This window comes from Pteropus vampyrus, unplaced genomic scaffold (genome assembly GCF_000151845.1).
Source record: "Pteropus vampyrus isolate Shadow unplaced genomic scaffold, Pvam_2.0 Scaffold154, whole genome shotgun sequence".
NCBI lineage: Eukaryota > Metazoa > Chordata > Mammalia > Chiroptera > Pteropodidae > Pteropus > Pteropus vampyrus.
This window is the reverse complement of record NW_011888935.1, coordinates 2,451,487-2,472,683: the sequence shown is the minus strand read 5'-3', so window position 1 is coordinate 2,472,683 and position 21,197 is coordinate 2,451,487. Positions and strand designations below refer to the sequence as shown.

Below are 21,197 nucleotides of genomic sequence, written 5' to 3'. Positions count from 1 at the left end.
CGCCTTTCTCCTGACTGGACCAACACTGCACAGCTCCTTCACTTGCGTTGACAGACGGGTGTCCCGTACGCCCCTTCAAAAGTAGTGCCAGGTGTAGAAAAGCAGAAGGCGCCGACCGTTGAGAGCGTGACAAAGGTGCAAAGTAGCATCCTTTATCAGCCCTCCAAGAGTAGGACATTCCTTTCTTTTAAAAAATTGAGCAGATATCATGTGGAAGGCAGATGCTATGGTAAAGGGAGAATATGGCCAGTTCGGAGAGCAGGAGAAACGGTGTCCTCTGTGGAGCTGGTCATGATGCGGCGCGGTCCCCTTTACGGTGGCTCAGAAATGCTGGAGGACCTTTACCTGAAGGAGAAAGAAATTCGGCTCTGTGGGAGCTCAGGGCAGCACCTGGGGGTGGGCAAGCGCCTCTCTTCTGTTTGACCAGAGAATGGGATCACCAACCCTAAATAGGAACCTGCTGTTCAGCATCCCCGGCAGATGTTTTTGTCACAATTTGTATTTTCACTCTTTTCTCTGGACATTTGTTAAGAGCCCTGAGTGGTACATGGTACACCTGATGGGACGGGCACTCTGCCCTGAGCTTGTTCCGTGTTAAATATTCCCTTAAGCAACATAGAGATCTTTTAGTTACGAAGCCGGGTTTAAACATTTATCCCTGTTTTTATAGACAATGATGGGAGTTCATTTTCTTTCATGTTACAAGTAGTGGCACTAAAAAATTTTTTAAAAATACACAATACTGAAGCTGTCAGGGAAGAGAGAGAGTTTGTTGCTCTATTTTATTTACATACCATTTCCTTTCACCATCTGGTGACACGCTCCTGCACTCTTACCTCATCTCCAGTCACGCCACTCCAGGTTCGGAGTCCTGGCTGCACATCAAAACTACATGTAGAACTTAAAAAAAATTTAGGGACTCCACTCCTTTGCAACAAAATCTCAGAGTCAAGTGTAGGCATGTTTTGCTTTACTGTTTTGTTTTGTTTTTATCTCTACAGATGATTCAAATCCATAATTAGGTTTGAAAATCAACTGCCCTATTCCCTAGCCATGCAAAGTCAAGGCTGTTCCTTGGGTGGGCCGCATGATTTCATCTTTTGTGTATGCTGTTCCTTCTACTTAGAACACCCTTCTCTTGATGTAATATTTAACTGTTACTTGTTCAAGACCTTTCAAGCACAAATGTAACCTTCTCTGAATCCCATATATTGCTTTTTATTTAGCATTTTGGTCATATGAAAGAAGCCCTCTCATAGGTGCAGTCTGGACCCATAGCCAAGCAATAAATTGAAAAAAATAGATTAAACATTGACTTATACACTATACACCAAAACTTGTATATTAATTATATCTGAATGAAGCTGTTTAAAAGAAAAGTCAATTAAACAGAGTGAAAAAATATAAGTCCCTTAAACAACTGTATACCCACTTGCCAATATATTGAGGAAGTCCAAGACTTACTTTGCATATGGCCTGCTCATGAGAGTTCTACACTGTATGTCTCGCATAAACTGTACCTCTAAACCATTAGCTAAGAGTTCCCAAGATTTTGTTTATTTACAAGGAATATAACTTAAGGCACTTGAGAAGCTATCTGAGTACAGATTTCTTCTCTATAATCTTTCGTAGTTACTTCCCACATTCAAACAACTCGGATTTATTGGGTCTTTCCAAAATATTAAACAGATTTTAAGAAAACAAACTTAATTTCCACACTAGTTCACTGGTTTACGTAACATTTCATTAAATTACAAAAGCATAGTCACAAGTACAACTGGCATAAACAGGTTTGGGAACAAACACAAGTAACTCTGGCAGATCGAACAGGTCGACTGGTATTAAGGAGTGGGCAGGCTCACTAGAAAGTAGCTTTCTAGCCATTCAGCATGTAGCGCAAGCATTCAGCATGATGGGGGAATTAGTAGTTTATGATTTACAAAGGAAGAATGAGTTAACTGTAAGGGGTTAAGTGTAATTAGACTTAGAGATTGTCTACTGTAGCTCCTACATTTTAATTATTTGATTATGTGTGTAATGCCTGCTATTAAGAGGAACCGTTGGGAAATCCCCAGACATTCTTATATCATCATGTAAATCTTCTCATGAAAACCAGTGGGATTTTCATAATCTAAACAGTTGTTTTTAAGCCATTTATACTAAGGTTTCTGGGTACTTCCAGAAAAGGACATATAACATGCTAATTTTCTCGTTAAAATCTTCGTCGGTTTCCTAAGGTTGCCATGACAAATTACCACATGTTAAAAAAACAAAAATGCATTCTGTCGTAGTTATGGAGGCAGAAGTCTCAAATCAAAGTGTCAGGACCATGCTCCCTTCAAAGCTTTCCTTGCCTCTTCTAGCCGCTGGTAGCTCCAGGCGTTCATTGGCTTAGGTCTGTAAGGTTCCATTTTCACGTACTCTACTTTCCTATGAGTCTGAGTCTCAAATCTCCCTCTGTCTCACATAAGGACACCTGTGTGGAAACAAAAGCCAACCATATGAGAACAACCAAAAGCTCTTCAGAGCTTGCTACAGCAAGGGAGGCAGCCACCAGCCCTTGTGTTTTGGCAGAGAGTCAAAGGCAGGCAGAGGGGTGGAAAAAAGGGAAATTTTCAGATATGGCCTGATTGAAGGCTTTTGGCACAGGGAAGCTGTAGGAAGCTGTGGGGCTAGCTAGAAGCAGGGCATCCTGTGTGATTGGTTAAGGTGCATATTTGTTTTTCTCTGGTTGGTCCCAGGTTGGAAGTGGGAACAAAAATTAGAGAAGTTGTCAGTTATTAATAAATTTTGGGCCAGTTGCTACAGGCATTATTGTTTGGCTTCCTGAATTGTTAGTAGGGATAGTGTTCCGACTTCCTCCAAGTCTGACTTATAGATAGCAAGCAGGCTTCCTGGGCTGATTACTGGAGATAATAGGTTGGTGGGTGCTGGTTTCCTGGGTCATTGCTACAGATTGTAGGTTAGAGTTCTGTTTTTATATATGATATGGTCACCGCTTGTTTAGTCTCTAACCCGTTATTGAATTTAGGGTCCACTCTAAATCCAGAATAATCTCGAGATCTTTAACTTAATAACACCTGCAAAGACCCTTTTGCAAATGAGATCACATACACAGGTTCTAGGGGCTAGGGCATGGACATTTTTGGGAAGGGGGCACCCCTCAGCCCACTGCATGCTCCTTTGGTTTAGAAGTCACGCTTGCTTGTCCTGAATGAGACAGGCTGGTAGTCATGACTGGGGTTCACAAAAGGCCTACCATTTCTTTTTCAAACAGCTGCCAGGGCATCTCGTAAAGCTTGGGATTCGAGCTGTCCACCAATCCCTGTATGCCTACACCCCAAAACAAGATATTTTGGTAGTCCAGTCCTATCTATACATTCAGAGAACCCCACCTTTGGTAGAAAACTATAAGCCACGTGGGTAATGTATGAATGTTGTCTATATTGTCATTGCTAGGAAGTTAAAGAATAGAAAAATCCTCTGGTTTCTTTCTGTTTTCAGCATTCTGAAACTTTAACTTCATTGCCTAGTCAGAGAAGAGAATAACTTCTACTTTCATCAGATTCTAAGACGTTATATATATAACAGGTATGCAATATATTTTTAATAATTTAATTGATTCCTTTTGGATGACTCTGATGATGTCATAACTTCTTGAAAATGTGGTTGAAAAGACTAAGCCTTTTTCACCTGAAGTGTATATTATTGATTCTTACTCCTCTGTGCACTATGTCACAATTTTTCCCATTACGCTTTTTTAAATTTATTTTTATTTTATTTTTTATTTATTTTTATTTTTTTCCATTATGCTTTTAAAATTTATTTGTTGGAATTGAACCACCTATATCTGATTCTTTTATGCTTATAACAAATATGGAACATAATTTTAAATTCCCTTGATTCCAGGAAAAAACTTTTAACTCATCTTTTCTCAGGTTAATTTTTTTTAGCTTACCCAGTTGAATAATCAGCTTTAATATTAAACTCTCCCTCCCCTTACAAAACAAAAACGAGTTCACGCTTATGTGACAATTATCTACATAATTTTTCTTTCCTCGTTTTCTAATAAAATACTCTCGAGGGGAAGGATGAAATTCTAAAATCAGCTACTTAAACTACCTACCTTGTGGGTCCTCATAACAGCTTTTTCCATTCAAAATGGTGCTTATGTGACATGGGTGCACATAATTGCCTCTTAATTCCTCTAAGCCAAAAGCTCTCAAAAGCCCCAGTAGAGTTTGACAGCTTTGCTTTATTTTGCTCGCTAACTTGGAGGAATGTACCAGGTGACGAGTTTCCAAAAGCTGGAACCACATCCTTGTTAAAATCTCCTTGCACAGACCAAGTGTAAGGGCTTACCTCTTGTATTCAAATGAGATCACGCACAAATCGTTCTCATCACAGTGCTTTATTACATGCTAAGTACTTAGTAAATGTTAACTTGGGTCCTAATTGCTTCGGATTCCATCCTTCCCACTCATTGGGTATGTGACCTTTGGCAAATTTTCTAATTTTTCCACATCTTAGTTTCCTCATCTACAAAATATATGTAAAAGTAAAATCTAACTTAATAGGATTGCTCTGAGGGGGAGAAAAAGATAATCTGTGCAAAAACACTTAAAATAGTGCCGGTTACTTAGTACTTAATAAACATTGACTATAATTAATATGGAAGAATGGTGGTTTATTATGGTATTTCCATTGCATTGTTCTCTGTAAAACTACTTTTTTAGTTGAAAGTGTTTTTTAAATGATTTTGTTTTATATGTAATGTTTGAGATCAAATACTGTAGGTATTGTAGGTTTATTTGTTCATTCGTTTGTTTCGGAAACAGAGTCACTTAATTCATTATTATATTCCCTACGATGCCTTGCATATACACCAAATATGTGGTTTGAATGAAGAAGTAATTGGTACGATCTAGTCTCTAAACCCTTGTTTTCATTGATTTATACAATTGTAATGAATTATCAGTAGATGGCAGTAGTTTATTTTCATTTTTATTTTTGTCTATTTTACAATAGAGATCCAGAAAAAAAAAAAAAACTAAAACTGTCCCAATTTTAAAGCAGATATCTTTTCATGAATATTCAATTTAAATAAATATCCCAAGAGTTCTTCAATTTATATTGCTTTAGAACTAGAGATCAAGAAGTACCAGTTACTTTATTTTTTATTGTGTAAATCTAATTTTAAAAATTTTTTAGATTTCTTTATCAAATACTTTAGCAAACAGAAAAACGAGTAAGACATCGTACTTGTCTTTCTGGAGCTTAAAGTCTAATGGAGAGATACAGTATAAAATAATGGAAATAATAAGAGTAAAAAATGGGAAGATACAGTATAAAATAATGGAAATAATAAGAGTAAAAATATGTTGAGTGGCAGGAATTTGCTAAATGCTTTGTGTGACCTCACAGTAACCCTGACAAGGCAAGCACTACTGTTTTTTTAGTTTTATGGATAAAGACTCTGAGGCCCGGGTTAGAAAGAATTTACCTAATAAACTGATAAGTGGAACAAACTGCATTCAAGATTAGCTCTGTTCTTCTCAGGGACCTATACTGTCATAAGTCACGATATTATAAAGAGATAGAAACAGTTGTACTAAAGAGAGAGAGGAAGAAGTCACATGTACCCAGCAAGATCAAGAAAGACTTCTAAAAGAAGATGCCTTCACAGAGAGAGTAGAAAGATTGGTTGCAATGTTGACGTGATCAGACCAGTGTTTTAGGAGTGTTATTCTGTCAGATCGATAGCTACAGTCAGATGCCTGTTATGTGCCAGGCACAGTCCTAGATCTCTGAGCTCATGGAGCTTACATTAGTAAAAGAAGATAGAAAAGAACCAAATGTGTAAGACGTTAGTGGTGATAAATGCATTAAGAGAAAAATGAGGCACGGTGAGTAAATGGAGGAAGAAGGAGAGGAGGTCATGTTTTTTAGACGGTTATCAGGAAAGGCTTCTCTATGAACATAGTATGGGGAAGTGGTAAGGAGTGACTGGATCCCGATATAATGGGAAAGTGGAACCGATGAGTTTTGCTCAAAGAATTGCATGCAGCTGGTAAGAGAAAGAAAAGAGTCAAGATTCCGGCTTGTCTTTCGGGTAAAACAGTTGGGGCAGCAGTCACAAACAGTTGGGCCACATACTTGGGGAAGATGTCCAAAGAGCTATGAAACACCAACACCGAGCTCTCATTTATGCTTAAGGAAGTCTGGTTCAGTTACTCTGGGCTCCCCACCCTTTTGGAGACCTCCCTGCTAATGTCTCTAGGGTTTGGAGCCTGAACAAGAAAAATGAACTTGTGATCTACCAAGATGGAGAAGACAGTGAAGAAGCAGATTTGGTGGCGATGTTGAACACCTGTGGTGAACAGAGAACTCAGGAGTTCAGTTTGGAACATTAAGTTGAAACGCCTATAAGAAATTCAAGTGGAGATGTCAGGGAGGCAATTTGGTATCAGTTTGGAGCTCAGAGGGATATTCAGGTTAGAGATATAAACTGGGGAGCCATCAACCCGTAAGTGGATTTTAAAGCAGTGGAACTAGATGACATCACCAGCAGAGTGAGTATGGGGAAGAGGCCTGAGGGTTGAGCACTAGGACACTCTGAACATAAATGTGAAAAATAGGGAGGAACCAGTAAAGGAAACCAAGAATTATGGTGTTTCAAGAAGGAGGGCATGATCAAATGTGTCAGATTATGTGGATAGTTCAAGAGAGATGAGGACCAAACTTACCCATTGGACACAGGAACATGGGGGTCATAGATACTTCGATAACTTTTTTTTTTAACTAGGGGTGAGGAGAGCTCTTAAAATCATGAGGAATCTGGCTATTTTTGTGCTCTATAAATTTAGGATTCGGATTACATTTTTAGCTGGCCGTTTTGCAAAGAGAATTATTCTACAAAATACAGATTTCACCATTAAAAATGAAAGCATAAGACTGAATGACATTAGTAGATAGCGTTGTGTCTTTCTATTGGTATGGAACTCCACTTTGGGCAAGAAATAATTTCTGAGAAGTTTGTGTTTAGTTCTGGCCGATGAGCAGGGAGAAGAGAAACCTGTGAGGAGTGTTAGTCCGCCGACCTGCGACACTTACGTACTCTCAGGCCCATTTGCATCATGCATAATATGCACCTGGTACACTTGGCAGCAGGTAATCTTCAGGGTGGGAGCAAATTATAGTCATGAAGGGAAGTTGGGGAACAGCCTGAGGAGTTTGTGGTGATAGACAAGAGATGAAACGGGAATGAAGAGTGAAAAAAAGAAGCCAAATCCGATAAAAAGAGCTGGAAAGACGGGCAGTTCACACTCTTTCCTGGCGCTTAGGTGAGTTCTTATTGGATGCAAGAAAGGGGAGCCAGCTTGAGAGCTTGACTGGCATAGACTAGACAATAACTTAATTTACTTATCAGTTCTAATCGCTCCTCATATCTGCTTGGTTTTAGGCAGCACCACACGAGTGAGTGAGAATGATAAAATGCTTTGTTATTTATATTGGAAGACAAAGTGAAAATGTAAAGCAGGTGTTTCCCAGGTGAGGCTGACATATATTCATGGCTTTCTAAATTACCATCCTCACGATTCCTTGAACGTGTTCTTTACTTAGAATATTATGTGACATGATTCTAGAGAGGTGGGTTATAGACAGTGAACCATACAGTAGTTGACCATCTAAAATAAAAGTGAGTTTAAATAGTGGTGTTATTTTTTCCTATAAATGCATTTTATTGCTACTTGAGCATTTACAGTACCATGATTGGGCTCTGTAAAGCTGGCCTTGAAATGATTCTTATTGAAAGAATGAAAACTAAGAGTGTTTTTTAATGATACAGAGCAGTGGCTAAGAGTGTGTATTCTGGACATAGTAGTATTTGCCTACTCTGCCAGCTGTCAGGGTTCCTGCCCTTTGCAGAGTTAATGTACTAGGAGGGAAAACCCACACACTTAGCTCAGTTTGCAGGTATTTTCCTGCAAACAAGGATTATTATAGTTCTGCATTCTATTCCTCAAGAACTCAGAAAAGATACTAGGAAAGCCCCATCGATAACAGAACACACAGCATATCTGTCTGCAGTCTCTACCAAATGAACTTGCCATAGGCTCTGAAGCCTCAGATATGAGCATGCTGGTATCTTGAGGCTGGCCGCCTGAGATAGGCACATGGCTCTGTGTAGAAAAGAGCAGCAATAAGGTTGTGGTTTTCAGGGCTGTTCACTGGGATTCTGACTCCACTCTTTGGGTGTATAATGGAAGTCATTTATTATCTAAACTTGGGTGTGCTCACACTGGCTTTGACCAATGGAATGTAAGTAGAGGTTATATGTGCCATTACTGAGCAGAAAACTTTAAGTGAGAGCATGACTTGCCACGTTTCCTTCCCTCTTCCATGTCGATAGATGCTCATATCACGATGGAGCCCAAGTTCCCTTAGATGGGAAGAAGCTCCCGCCAGCCTAATATTGACATATAACACTGTAAAAATTAAACCTTTGTTCTTTAAAGCCTCTGAGATTTTGAGGTTATTTATTATTGGAGCATAACTTTGCCTCTCTCTTTAAAATTTTTCTTTTAATATAGTTGTCATACAGTGTTATATTAGTTTCAGGTGTATAACATAGAACTTTTAAGGTAGAGTGGTGAATGATTAATTACAGTGGGTTCAAGAAGAATGATAGGAAAGGAAGTAGATAGCAAAGATCTGGACTATAAAGAAGAAAAAGAAATAGCCGAAGAGGGTTATAGGGTCAAGCAAGGCTGCTTATTGTTGTTGATTTCATGCGGGCTGTTCAGAATAATACGTTTGACTAACAAGGAAATTCTGTCGAAGAAACAATTGAAGGAGTAATATTCTTAAGTAGAAGAGAGAGGACTACCAAAGGGCGGATTGGCCTTAAATGGGAGCAAGGACACTGTTCATTGCAAGAAAAGAATAGACTAGATACAGCCGCAGGTGCAGGAAGACTGGGAGGTGGGGGATTTACCATTCTCTCCGATTTTTTCTCTCTCGTCTCAATTAAGAAGCTGGATTATCGACTAAAAGAGGAGGGAGAAAGAGATGTGGGCGGTTTCAAGACAGAGAAGACGGGAAAATAATTACCTATGAAACTTGGTGAATCCTAGGGGCGTAGCACCAAGGGCCTCTGACACAGTCTTGAATTTAAAATGCGACCCCAGCACCGGTGACCATTTTCCTTTCCACATATTCAGCCGGCTACTAGAGTGTAAGCAAAGCAGCTGGTTGGGACTTTTCCAGGGGAGTAGGACAGGGAGAGAGCGGTAAGAGGAGTGAGGACGAGTGCAAAGGAATCTGAGCCAGGTAAGGAGCAGAGTGAATACGTGACGGGCTGAGGGATCATGAAAATGTACACGCGTCAGTGTGGTTGAACCGCTCTTATAGGCAAAATACTAGGAATTAAAAATGAAAAATATGAGTTTGACTCAAATTATGGATGAGGTGTAGTTATAACGTGTGGGTGGTTGAGGAGCATGGATGAGAGAGGATGTCAGAGAACTGAGAGGTTAAGATATTAGAGGTTAAGATAAACCATCTGTGTGGATGTTGAAATCCCCCCAAAATGTAAGAGGAGTCGTAATAGAGACACCATAAGTCAGATGCTGTAATCTAGGAGTGAGGAGTAGAGTCAACAGGTAACAGCAGAGAAGGGTAAAGCTCATCTATTCTGATGGTGTGAACGTCACAGAAAACTAAGTCGTTTTAGGAAGAGGAAAGGATAAAAGTTTGGCAATGATAACAGAACAGGAAAAAGGCCTCACCTCCAGATCGTGGCTTGCTGATGAGAACGCATTTTCTTTGGATGATTTCAGTTCTAACTGAAAAAACAGTGAAAAGAAAGTTCACCGAAGAGCTTGAAGAATGAGACAGTTTTGCTGAAGGAAGGTGGGAGATCCATGGGTCACAATTGAAGGATAAAAAAATTGGGAAGTGGTTGACATATCACATTAGAGGACTTTCGAAGCTTACTGAGGATGAGTCTCCACGATGAGGAACGGCCTGGGAGTCAGGCTGCTCCTGCAGACTGAGGTTAACAGAGCTGTAGGAGCGGTGCCCACAGCATCTTAGGTAGATGTGGAGATGACACTACGATCTGGGGGAGAGAAAGGCAGGGGACTCACCAGAAAGGGACCTTAACCCGGAAGTAACTTAGCAGGACCATGAAGAATTCACCGAGTCTCCTCTTCAGTCGTGCGGACCGCGGTGTCGAGGCTGCCGGAGGTCTGCAGCGCCGCGGCAGGTCCATCAGTGAGCTTCACTGGCATGGTTTTCCTAAGAAGAAACGTGGCAGGTAGTGGGAATGGAAGGGAAAGGGTCGATTAAAATGGCCTTTGAGCAACACAGAAATAACAGAAGTGGTTGGCTTCTGGAGCGGAATATGAAGACATGGCTCTTCGCTCAAACAAGTCAAACTCTTGGTCGTCTAGCATACTGGTTAAGAGTGCGAACCTAGGAGCCGCACTACCCGAATTCCCATAAAATCTCTCACACTAATAACTGTCTGATTTGGGGTGGATTTCTTGATCTCTTTGTGTTCACTGTATTTCTCTGTTAGATGAAAATTATAATAGTATCTACCTCATAGGATTAAATGAGTTAATATTTGAAGGTTAATATTTGTAATGTTCTTACACATGGCACAGAATAATCACCATATAATGTTTGCTTTTGTTGTTATTTTTTATCTGAAGCACTTAGAACAGTCAGGTACAAAGTAAGCACTATGTAATTGTTTATCATTGTAATCAACCGAGAGAACTAACCGAAAATATAAATGTAGAAGGCACGCATTTTCAAGATAGGTAGGCAGAATTAGGGAGAAAGTCTGTGATCATGAAACCCATGCAGCAGAGTTAGAGAGAAAATCAGATGTGGATTTATTAGTATTAATCCGGGGTAGTCTGTATGTGAAGCAGAAAGGACATAGATAAATAGCGTGAACAGAGTGAATGGCCCAGTCAGCATCAGGGAAGGCATCGCAAAACAGGCAAGTTTGAAGTGAGATCGGGGGAGGGAAAGGGCAAGAAAAAACAGGAAAGAATCATAAAACGGGTGATTCTGACCTTCTGCTGAGTAAAGCTCTCCGGATTTAGCTTGGTAAGATATTTCTGGAAAGATTTCAGTCTCCTGATTCAGGAAGCAATTTAACTTTGTTCTTTCTTTTTCTTTATATATCAGGTTTCAATCCTTTCAATTTTTGTTTTTGAAAACATATGTAATTATTATACAAGTGCTTTGTATTTAACCAATCTTTAGGAAAGATATTTAGTGGTTTTGCACATTTCCTTATAGAAACTTCTTTACACATGCCTTCCTGTTATGGTAATATTTCACTGCTTTTGGCTTGCAAACTTTATCATGACTTTTTATGATTGGAAAGATTCACAGGTTCTATAAAAATCATCGCGAAGATTTTTTTTAAAAGGATGTCATTGAAATAGGAAAAAATCCGTATGTTCAAATGTTAAATGGGAGATGACAATTCCGGAAGTATTTAACAACATTACATTTCTTTTAATAATCATGCAAACTCGAATGAACTCCTTGGTGTAGGAATGGACAGACAAATCCAGATGCCCTTTTCCTGAAAACTGGTAATGTCTGACTCTGCCAACTCAGCTTTCATTTGCTGTGTTGGTAAAGGAAGGGACTCTTTCCATCTTCCAAAGGAGAAAAATATCTACCCCTTCATCTTATCAGTTACTCCTACATACAGAAGAGATTGAAATGCAGTTTTAAACCTGCTTAGGGCTTACCCTGCCCAGAATAGAACTGGACAGGAGTGCTTTATTTTCTACACCCTATACAGAAATTGCTGATCTAACTTGGCACTGTTTCTCCTTGATTCTGCTATTGTTTTAGAATTCATTTCATCACAGTATCGACGGTACCAGCTATTAATCCATAGTAATTAATTAGTCGTTATGTATATATGTATGTATGTATGTATGTATGTATGTATGTATGTATGTACGTATGTTAGATACTGTGCCCAGCATGTTACATATGTTACTTTAATTATTGCAACAGCCCTGTGAGATTTTACTGACGAAGACACTGACGATCAAAGAAGTTAAGAAAGTTGCTCAAGATTATTAACAGCTGAAAAGATGGAGAACCAAATTCAAATACAGTTCTGCCTTCCTTCCCAAATCATTCTTAACCACTGTATTTTAATTCTTGGAACTAAGGATGAAATGTCATTGCCATCCCTGTATTTGGCCACTAATTTACTTGCAGGATCAGCAGGATATATGAAAAGAGAAAAAAACAAAGAAAAGTGAAAGATTATCAACATTGATTATTCTGTAGGAGTAAAGAAGGTGAACCAAAAAGGAGACAAGAGACACAGAAGTATGCCAGGCAACGAAGAAAGGGGGTGTCGAGGAGTTCTTGGAGAAGGTAATAAAGCAATCGTAGGAAATAAATAATGAAAAGATAGGCAGCAACAAAAAAGTACATGTGATAAGATAATTGTGTTAAATTTTATAACAAATTGGAATATAGCGAAGCTGTTAAATTTCTCCAGGAAGAAACTTATTCAGTGTTTAGAAAAGGCATAACAACCTGAAAATGCAGGCCTATAATGAAAATTCATCAACTGTAATTGCTATGTAGTTGTTATAGTGGCAATATAATTATAGTATATGCGCAAGTGGTCTGGGTAAAAACAACTGGGACAATCAAAATATTTATACTGTTCCATAAAGGAAACAGGTATAACATTGCAGTAGGCGATTTTGAATCATCTGTTATTATGGCCTTTTATTTTGGTTTTGTTTATAGTCAGAAAGGGAAGATTACCAACTCTGAATTTAGTTTATTGATGAAGAAGCATCACATTTTTTATGACTTTGAGTAAAGAAACATAACTTTTTTAGAATGTTTGCATTTAAATTTTTTAATGTACGTTATTTTTTTTGTCTAGCTCTGGCTCAACAAGACATATCTTCATTAACCGATGCTGTCGAGCAAGTTGCAAAGCAACAACAATTGCAGACATCAGAAATAGAAAGACACAAAAAGATTCTGTTTCATTTGCAGGTAACCTGTTTTGTACTGTCTTCTAAACGAGTCTAGATTTTCCTCAAAACTATATTAAATTAGTAACAGGGAAGTTATTAAGGACACTTAATTTTGGGAGGCAATTTTAAACTCATATTTTTTTATATCTACCTCTTTTTTAATTATTCTATTATCCCTAAGTGAAATCTATGAGTATTCCAGTCTGCAGAACATTTTATGCACTCAATATACAAATATTCAAAATGTCATTGCAGCCGTGGTATAAGCATATAACCTAGCGTGTCACTTAGAATTGTTTTAAATTAACTTTTATTTGATAGTTTTTCCTAAAATACTGAATTGAAGGAAGGTTAAGTTTATAAGCCGGTGTTTTGAAAATTATCACTTGTGAGTTATGAGTTTCCAGTGAATATTTAAAGTAAATAAGGAACACTTCTCTCTTCTTTGTACTTCATAATATATTTATAATTCCATTACAGAGAATCTGGAAGCCGTACTTGGTTTTTGTATACAGCATAATTAGATGTAACTATACTCCGTTAATATAGCTAAAGAAACAAAATGGAAATAGTATCTTTACTATGTGCTCTGTAAAGCTTTTTTATTATTATTAAATATATCATGGAAATGAAAAGAATAGCTTTTAGAACTAAACTGCCTAGTCTGAGAGACAAGATTTGGTACTTTCAGCTCTTTGGTTTAATTTCGTGCTTCTGTTTTCCCATTTGTAAAACGGAGATAGCAATAGAACCTGCCTATGAGATTTTCATGATGATGAAGTGAATTAATCATACTTGTAAATATTATGTAAGGCATCCTTGCTAGGATGAGATACTGATATTGGCTTTAGGTATTAATGCATCAGCAGAGATATGATGATAATAATTATACTATCATGGTAATATGGATTTCTTATAAATATTTGCATAGCATTAGTCACTGTTAGAAAGATTACATGTTTGCAATAGAATATAAGGCAAAAATAGTAATGTCTTAGATTTCTCCAAAGAAATTTTCTGTTAACACTTCTCAGTCTTCAAAGACTTTCACAGATGTTATTTCACTTATATAGAGGCATTTTGCTTATTCGTAAGTTTCTCACCATCTAGGAAGGAGGGGACAGTGAAGTAAGTAAATAATTACATGCAGAGCAGTAGTGTCAGCAGTAAAGGCATGAACACAAGGTTAACACCAAAGGAGGAGCGATCTCAAAGAAAGTGATGTTTCAGTTGACTTTGAAGGGACAGTTAGAGTACACCTGAATGATTGGGTACCTGGGACAGGTGTAAGGGTTAAGGGGTGAGGAGGACAATATTCCAGACAAAAAGAACCTGAGAAAATTCACAAGAGCCTGAAATCACGTTGGTATATTCACAGAACTCTACGTGGTTTGTGGTGGTATAGCAGAGTATGTTTTGAGAACTGAGAGCTGTATAGAATGGTATGAAACTTGGACTTTATTTTAAAAGTGATGAGGTTTTGATGGGCTTTAAGGAAGGAAGCAAATTATTAAATTTATGTGTAGGAGGGAATTCTAGTGGTATAAAAAACAGTTGTCATAATCCAACATCCATTCATGCTAAACCCTCTCAGGAAATTAGGAATCGAAGTTTCTCAGTCTAAAAAAGGGCATCTACCTAAATCCTACAGCTAACTTTATACCTAATGGTGAAAGAGTGAATGTTTTACTCTCGAGATCAGGTATAAGGCAAAGATGTGTGCTCTTACAGCTTGTATTCATTTAAGCCACTGCAGTCATACAAGAAAAATTTTAAAAAAGCATCCACGTTGGAAAGGAAGAAGTGAAACCGGTTTTATTCACAGATGACATGATTATCTTTTAAAAATCCTAGGAATCTATTTTTTTTTAAAAGCTATCAGGAATAATAAGTGAGTTTAGAAAGATTATAAGCTATAAACATAATTATAAAAATCAATTATGTTTCTATATATTGAAAGAAACAATCAGAAATTAAGATTTAAAAAGGAGTGTCATTTACAGTAGCATCAAAATTATGAAATACTTAGGGGTAAATTTGACAAAAGGTTTGTGTTATGTACCGAATGTTTATGGGCGGCAACACCCCCGCCCCTGCCCCCGTAACAGTATTTAGAGGTGGGGCCTTTGGGAGGTAATTAGGGTCAGATGAGGTCATGAGGGTGGGGCCTCCTGATAGGATTCCTTCCCTTGTAAGAAAGGGCTGGGGTGCTTGCTCTCCCTCCACTCTCTGCCCTGTGAGAACCAGCACGAAGGTGGCCCTCTGCAGGCCAGGAAGAGTTCTCACTAGCACTGGGCCAGGCCGAGGCCCGTTCCAGCCTCCAGAACCATGAGAAATAAATTTCTGTTGTTTAAGCCACGAAGTCTATGGCATTTTGTTATGGCAGCCCGAGCAGACTAAGACAATTCGTAAACTGCACAACATTTCTGAGAGAAATTAAAGACTAAAATAAATACAGAGATATACCATTTAAATGAATCAGAAGATTCGCTGTCGTTGTTCTTTCCATTTTATCTATAGTTTAAAAGCAGTTCTGCTCAAAATCTCAGCAGGCATTCTTTTTGAAGAAATTGATAGGCCGATTCTCAAAGTCAAATGGAAATCCAAAGGACCGAGAGAAACTAAAACAACTTTGAAGAAGAACAGTGTTAGAAGTTATTACATTACCCGATTTTAAGATTATCATAGAGTACGGGAATCAGGACAGTGTGTCACAGCGTACAGATAGATATACACATCCATGGAACAGAGCAGAGTGTCCCGAAATAGCCCCCCACATATCAGTGGATTTCAAAAAGATGCTGGTATGGACTGAACGTTTGTGTCCCCCGTGGTGTCTGGAGGTGGGGTCTTTAGGAGTTAATTAGGTCTAGATGAGGTTATGAGGGCGGGACCTGTATGATGGGATTATAAGGAGAGAAGGAGACCCACGGGCAGGCATGTGCTCTTCCTCCACTCCCCTCCCCTTCCCTCTCTCTCTCTGCCATATGAGGACATTGCGAGAAGGCAGCTGTCTGTAAGACAGGAACAGGGCTCTCACTAGGAACTGAATCCACTGCACCTTGATCTTGGACTTCACAGCCTCTAGACCTGTGAGAAATGAATATCTGTTGTTTAAGCCACCCAGTCTATGGTGTTTTGTGATAGCAGTTCAAGCTAAGACAAGGTGCCAAGACTGTTCATTAGAGAAAGGGTAGTCTTTCAACAAATGGTGGAGGACAGCCACATGTATAAAAAGTAAACCTCAACTTTCACTTCGTATTACACGCAAAAATTCACTCAAAATGGATTATGGGCCTAAATGTAAGAATTAAAGCTGTCTAGAAGAAAACATAAGAGAAAAGTCTAGTGATTTTGTGGGGTTTGGCAAAGATATTTTAAATAGAACACATTTTTTTAAATTGGACTTCATTAAATATATTTTTTTAAATTTCTGATTAAAAGACACTGTTATGAAAATTAGGTATACTTGCTAGGGCCCACTGGGCATTTGGGTTGTCATAGAAAATATTTAAAAATACATCTGAGAGTGTATTTGTATTTACACTATGTAAAGAATTTTTGTCATTCAAGAAGGCAAACAATTTAAAAGTGGAAAAAAGGTTTGAACAGTCATTTCATGAAAGAAGATATTAAAAAGACAAGCATATGAAAAGATAGTCAATATCGTTAATCATTAAGGAAATGCAAATTGTGAAATGATAATAAGATAGGTTCAATAACCACTAGATTGGCTAAATTTAAAAAAATAGACCATACCAAGCACTGGTACGGATATGGAAGAACTGGAACTCTCAGACCATGTTACTTGGAGTGTGAAATGGTGTGACCACTTGGGAAACAGTTTACAGATTTTTAAAAGGTTAAAATATATCTACCATATAACCCAGCCGTTCCATTATTTAGATACTTGTTTATCCAAGAAAAATAAGTGTATGCCCATTAGAAAACTGGAAACAACCCAAATGCCCATCAGATGAATGGATAAACGAAGGATGATAGGTCCACACAAGGAATAGTACTTAGCAATAAAAAGGAAGAGCTATTGCTACGTATGCAACTATGTGGATGAATCTCAAGTATGCTGAGTGAAAGGAGACTTAAAAAGTATAGTTTGTATAATTCTATTTATGTGAAATTCCTGAAAATGACAGAAAGCAGATGAATTGTTGCCTGGAAACAGACGAGGAGGGAAGGGCGAATTGAAAAGCAGCAGGAGGAAACTTCTATGGGAAATGGATATGCTTATTATGTTACTTGCAATGGTCTTATGAGCATAAAAGTGTATCATACTGTAAAGTTTAAATATGTACAGTTTATTTACATCAAGTATGCCTCAACTCTATAAACAAACAGAAAGGAGAAGAGGGCAAAGAGGAGGAAGAGGAAAAGGAGGAGGAAGAAGGAAGGAGCTGACGGAAAAAGGAGAGGAAGGGAGAGGGGGAGGAGGAGGAAGGGACAGCAACAGTAATGAAATCTAATTCTGGCGAAAGAGCTTAAGTAGACTGGAGGAGGAATCGACTCAAACCAGAAACGAAAGTTAACAGTCTATTAAGACAACCAAATCACTAACTACAAATGTCATCTCTTCCCGTATTGATCAGTAGGGTCAGCAGCCTAGTCCAGTTGGCAGGGCATGTATCCCATTCCATGTGCATCATTAGTCACTCATTTAATATTTTTGAGCACTCCTTTGTGCCAGGCACTATTTTAAGCCCTGAGAAAATGGTGGTAAAGAAGACAGACAAGGTTACTGCACTCGTGGTGCTTACCTTCTAGTCAGAGGAGGCGAGCAATGAGGAGATAAAGAAAATGAAGAATATTCCCTTGATCCATGTGTTAAAGAAGAAATACAATAGGATAATGTGTTGAGAGTTACTGGGGGAGGAGAGTGGGTGGTTAATTTATATTTTGATCCAGGGAAGACAGTTCAGAGGATCAATTATAAAGCCAAGCTGTGAACGACAAAGACAATAACAGGTAATAACTAGGGGCTGAGAATTCTAAAGTAGAGCAATTACGAGTGCCCTTAGGTGGGAGGGAACCGGGCATGTTTAATAAACAGGAGGCTGGAAGCTGGAGAGAATAGTGTATGAGAGAGATGGAACAGTGGATAGAGACTAGAACATGTGCGGCCTTGTGTAAGCCACAGTAGAAATTTGAATTTTATTAGTACAGTGAGAAACCACTGCGGGAACTTGGGCAGGGAAGTAACATGATATGATTTATATTTTTAAAGGATTCTTCTGCTCAATACAGGGAGCCTAGTTGAAGTACAGGGGGAAGAAATGAAACAGGGAGACCGATTAGAAACTAGAATGCTACAAAAATTGGCCGGAAGTGAATTTGGGATTTTATTTTGGAGGCCCGACCATCAAGATTCGCTGGTCGTTTGTTGGAGGTGAGGTAAAGGGAAGAATGAAGAATGACTTCTAAGTTCTCGAATACTCAGATGGAAGGAAGTACGGCTTATTGAGTTCAGGAAGACTGGGGGAGGAACATGGTGAGCGTGTAAGTGAAATGTTCTTTTCTAAACATGTAGTTGATACACGAACAGAAATATCGAGTGGGCATTTGAAATATCAGAAGTGGAGATGAAGATTGAGATTCGTCAGCACGTTGTGTTTTTCAGTGTACTTCCCTCTTTTGTCTCTGCCAGGAAAAGGATAGACTGGGTCTGCTTGTTTAGCATAGTGCATCTTTCCCAAAATTATAAGTTTGTCAAGGAGAATAATCGTACTAGACAGAAAAAAAAGATGGAGGATGGCCTGCAGAGTTGACTTGGTGGCAGTTACATACAGGCAGTACAGAGAATGGAGGAAATAAGGGTGCTTCCAAAATAGTACCATCAGTTAATTAATTTGTGAAAATAGGGGTGTAGTAATTTGCATTTCAGTCCCAATTCTTCATCCTTGTGTATCTACCCAGACATGTATCATTACGACGCCCTCCCACAATGGGTGGGCATACATCTAGCCCCTGACTGTGAGTTTCATCATGTGACCAGCTGGGATGTTAACAGATGTTATTCGAACAGAAGCTTGAAAAAGGTCTTCAATAATTGGGCTTCCATTCTTCTGCATCTGCTATCATTACGAGAAGGACACACCTGGCCTGGCCCATTGGAGGTTGAGGTACATGTGAAGCAAAGCCAAAACACCCCAGCTGGCCTAGTTGGCCAAACTAAATCATCTTACAGCCAGCTTACAGCCAGCCAAACCCCAGACATTTGAGCAGATTTAACCAAGGTCAGCATCTAGCCCGCTTCAGCTGCTCTCAGTCATGTGAGCAATAAACACTTATTTCTGTACGTCACTAAGGTTTTGTGGTTCTGACAATACATAATTGAAGAACAAGGAAGCACAGGGTGGGATTGGGGGAGGATTAGGCTGCTTTGGACATGGATCAGTTTGATATGGCTAGTGGCAGCTGGGTGTAGGACTCAACAGCCACTTCTATTCTGTGACTCATCAGCATATATATAGCTCAAGATGTATGTATGGATAAGATTACCCAAGGAGTATGTATAGAGCCAGGGGAGGAAGTTACGGTGACTGCGCCTGAGGAAGACCTGCATTTGAAGGAACCATTGTGATTGAGAAGGAATGCTCAGAGATGTCTGGGAGAACCGGTGTGAAAACGAAGTTTTAAAAACAGGGTACTTGGTGGAACTGCCAAATGCCCAAGAGGTAAGGTAGACATCTTTATACTCATTTTACAAAGGAGGAAACTGAGATCGGATAGGGTAATTAAGTTGTCTGTGGTCATACCAACTAGTCAATAGAACTAAGGGCACAAAATCTATGTCTTTTGATTTTTTTAACTCAAGTCTTTGTCATGTACATCATACTGCCTTTCTTCAGTGTGTACTTCTGATGCCCATAAATATATTATTAAGATGATTGTAAAGTATCTTTTACACATAAAATGTTAAAATAAATGACAAAATTTTAATATTTAGAATTAGATGAACAATAAATAATAAATATATAACTCTGGGCTCCCATTGAGATTATACCATAACCTTCTTATGTTATTGCATGTTTCCTTCTATTGTACATCAGTTTTTCTATATCTGATAAATATATATTTTTTATGTTGTGATTTGCCTACATGCACTATGGGTCAAAAAATAACTTTCCTCTCATGTGAATATCGTGTTGAATTAATAATGTTGAAATATTTTACAGAATGAACTTCATGAGCTGGAAAAACAGATAGCATCTGTCTCTGCAGAAACTGAAGAAACAGAAAGGCAGATTCATCAGCAAGATGCTGCCATGGAGAATAGCAAACTTCAGTGTGAAAACCTGGAAACACAAATCAAAGCCTTACATACAGAAAACGTAAAGCTTAAATTTGACATAGAAGCAGCTCAAGAAGAATTTGAGGAACACATGATAAGATATAATGAATACTATGCAAAAATAAAAGCGCATAAAGATAGTTTGGGGGAGGAAGAACGCAAACAGTCTTTTATGATTGAACTCCATGAAAAACGAGATCTTGTTAAAAAACTGAAGACAATGAAAGAGGAACTTAGGCAGGATCTCCAAAATCCAGAAGGAAATCGGATGAAGCAAGTACAGGTTTGATATAGCACTTATCCAAACTTTTTCTTCTTCTTTTTTTTTTTTTTTTTTGCAAGTACACTTTTATAAGTGATAAATTTATCATAAACTTAATTAAATACCCACTGCTGCTCTAACTAGATTCAGAAACTATTATCACAACTTTAAAAATCTGGGATAAGTACATGAGTTATGTAACAACTATGCCAAACGTGCAAATGCATAAAGAAAACATCCCCAGATCTCCCATGGATTAAGAAAAATACATAGTCACACAAAATCACAGTGAACAATTAATCCATTTGTTACAGAAAGTGTGACTCAAAAACGTTGAAACTCTACCTTCTAAGCTAATCTATGTCGATTTAGTACGCTTAATGCTGCTATGTAAAGAATATGAATTAAGCATCTTTCTATTTCTTTTACTATTCTCTGAAGACAGGGAGAGATACCAACTTAAAATATCATTTTGCTAGAGAATTAAAAAGTACCCTTTACACTGCTGTTCTGGAATTGCCATTTAAACTACCACTATCCTTTATGTCTTATTTTCATTTGAATTTTAGTTTTC

The 21,197-nt window shown here is 38.3% G+C and overlaps 1 protein-coding gene across 11 annotated transcripts in view; it reads left to right on the top strand.

Annotated features, from left to right (window-relative positions):
- Positions 1–9: 9 nt before the first annotated feature.
- The window catches only part of CCDC122 (coiled-coil domain containing 122), a 31,720-nt gene continuing 10,532 nt past the window's right edge, over positions 10–21,197 (top strand). The window contains exons 1-7 of one of the 11 annotated variants that reach the window (XM_023536366.1): positions 10–135; positions 3,505–3,591; positions 7,046–7,343; positions 7,463–7,551; positions 12,343–12,432; positions 12,959–13,074; positions 20,246–20,644. In XM_023536366.1, coding sequence (XP_023392134.1) covers positions 12,387–12,432; positions 12,959–13,074; positions 20,246–20,644 — 561 coding nt within the window. In that variant the 5' untranslated portion in view covers positions 10–135; positions 3,505–3,591; positions 7,046–7,343; positions 7,463–7,551; positions 12,343–12,386. Of the gene's footprint in view, positions 136–3,504; positions 3,592–4,819; positions 4,918–7,045; positions 7,344–7,462; positions 7,552–12,060; positions 12,433–12,958; positions 13,075–19,529; positions 19,745–20,245; positions 20,645–21,197 lie in introns of those variants that run through there. The other 10 variants (XM_023536361.1, XM_023536365.1, XM_023536362.1 and 7 more) reach the window with 10 other exon arrangements.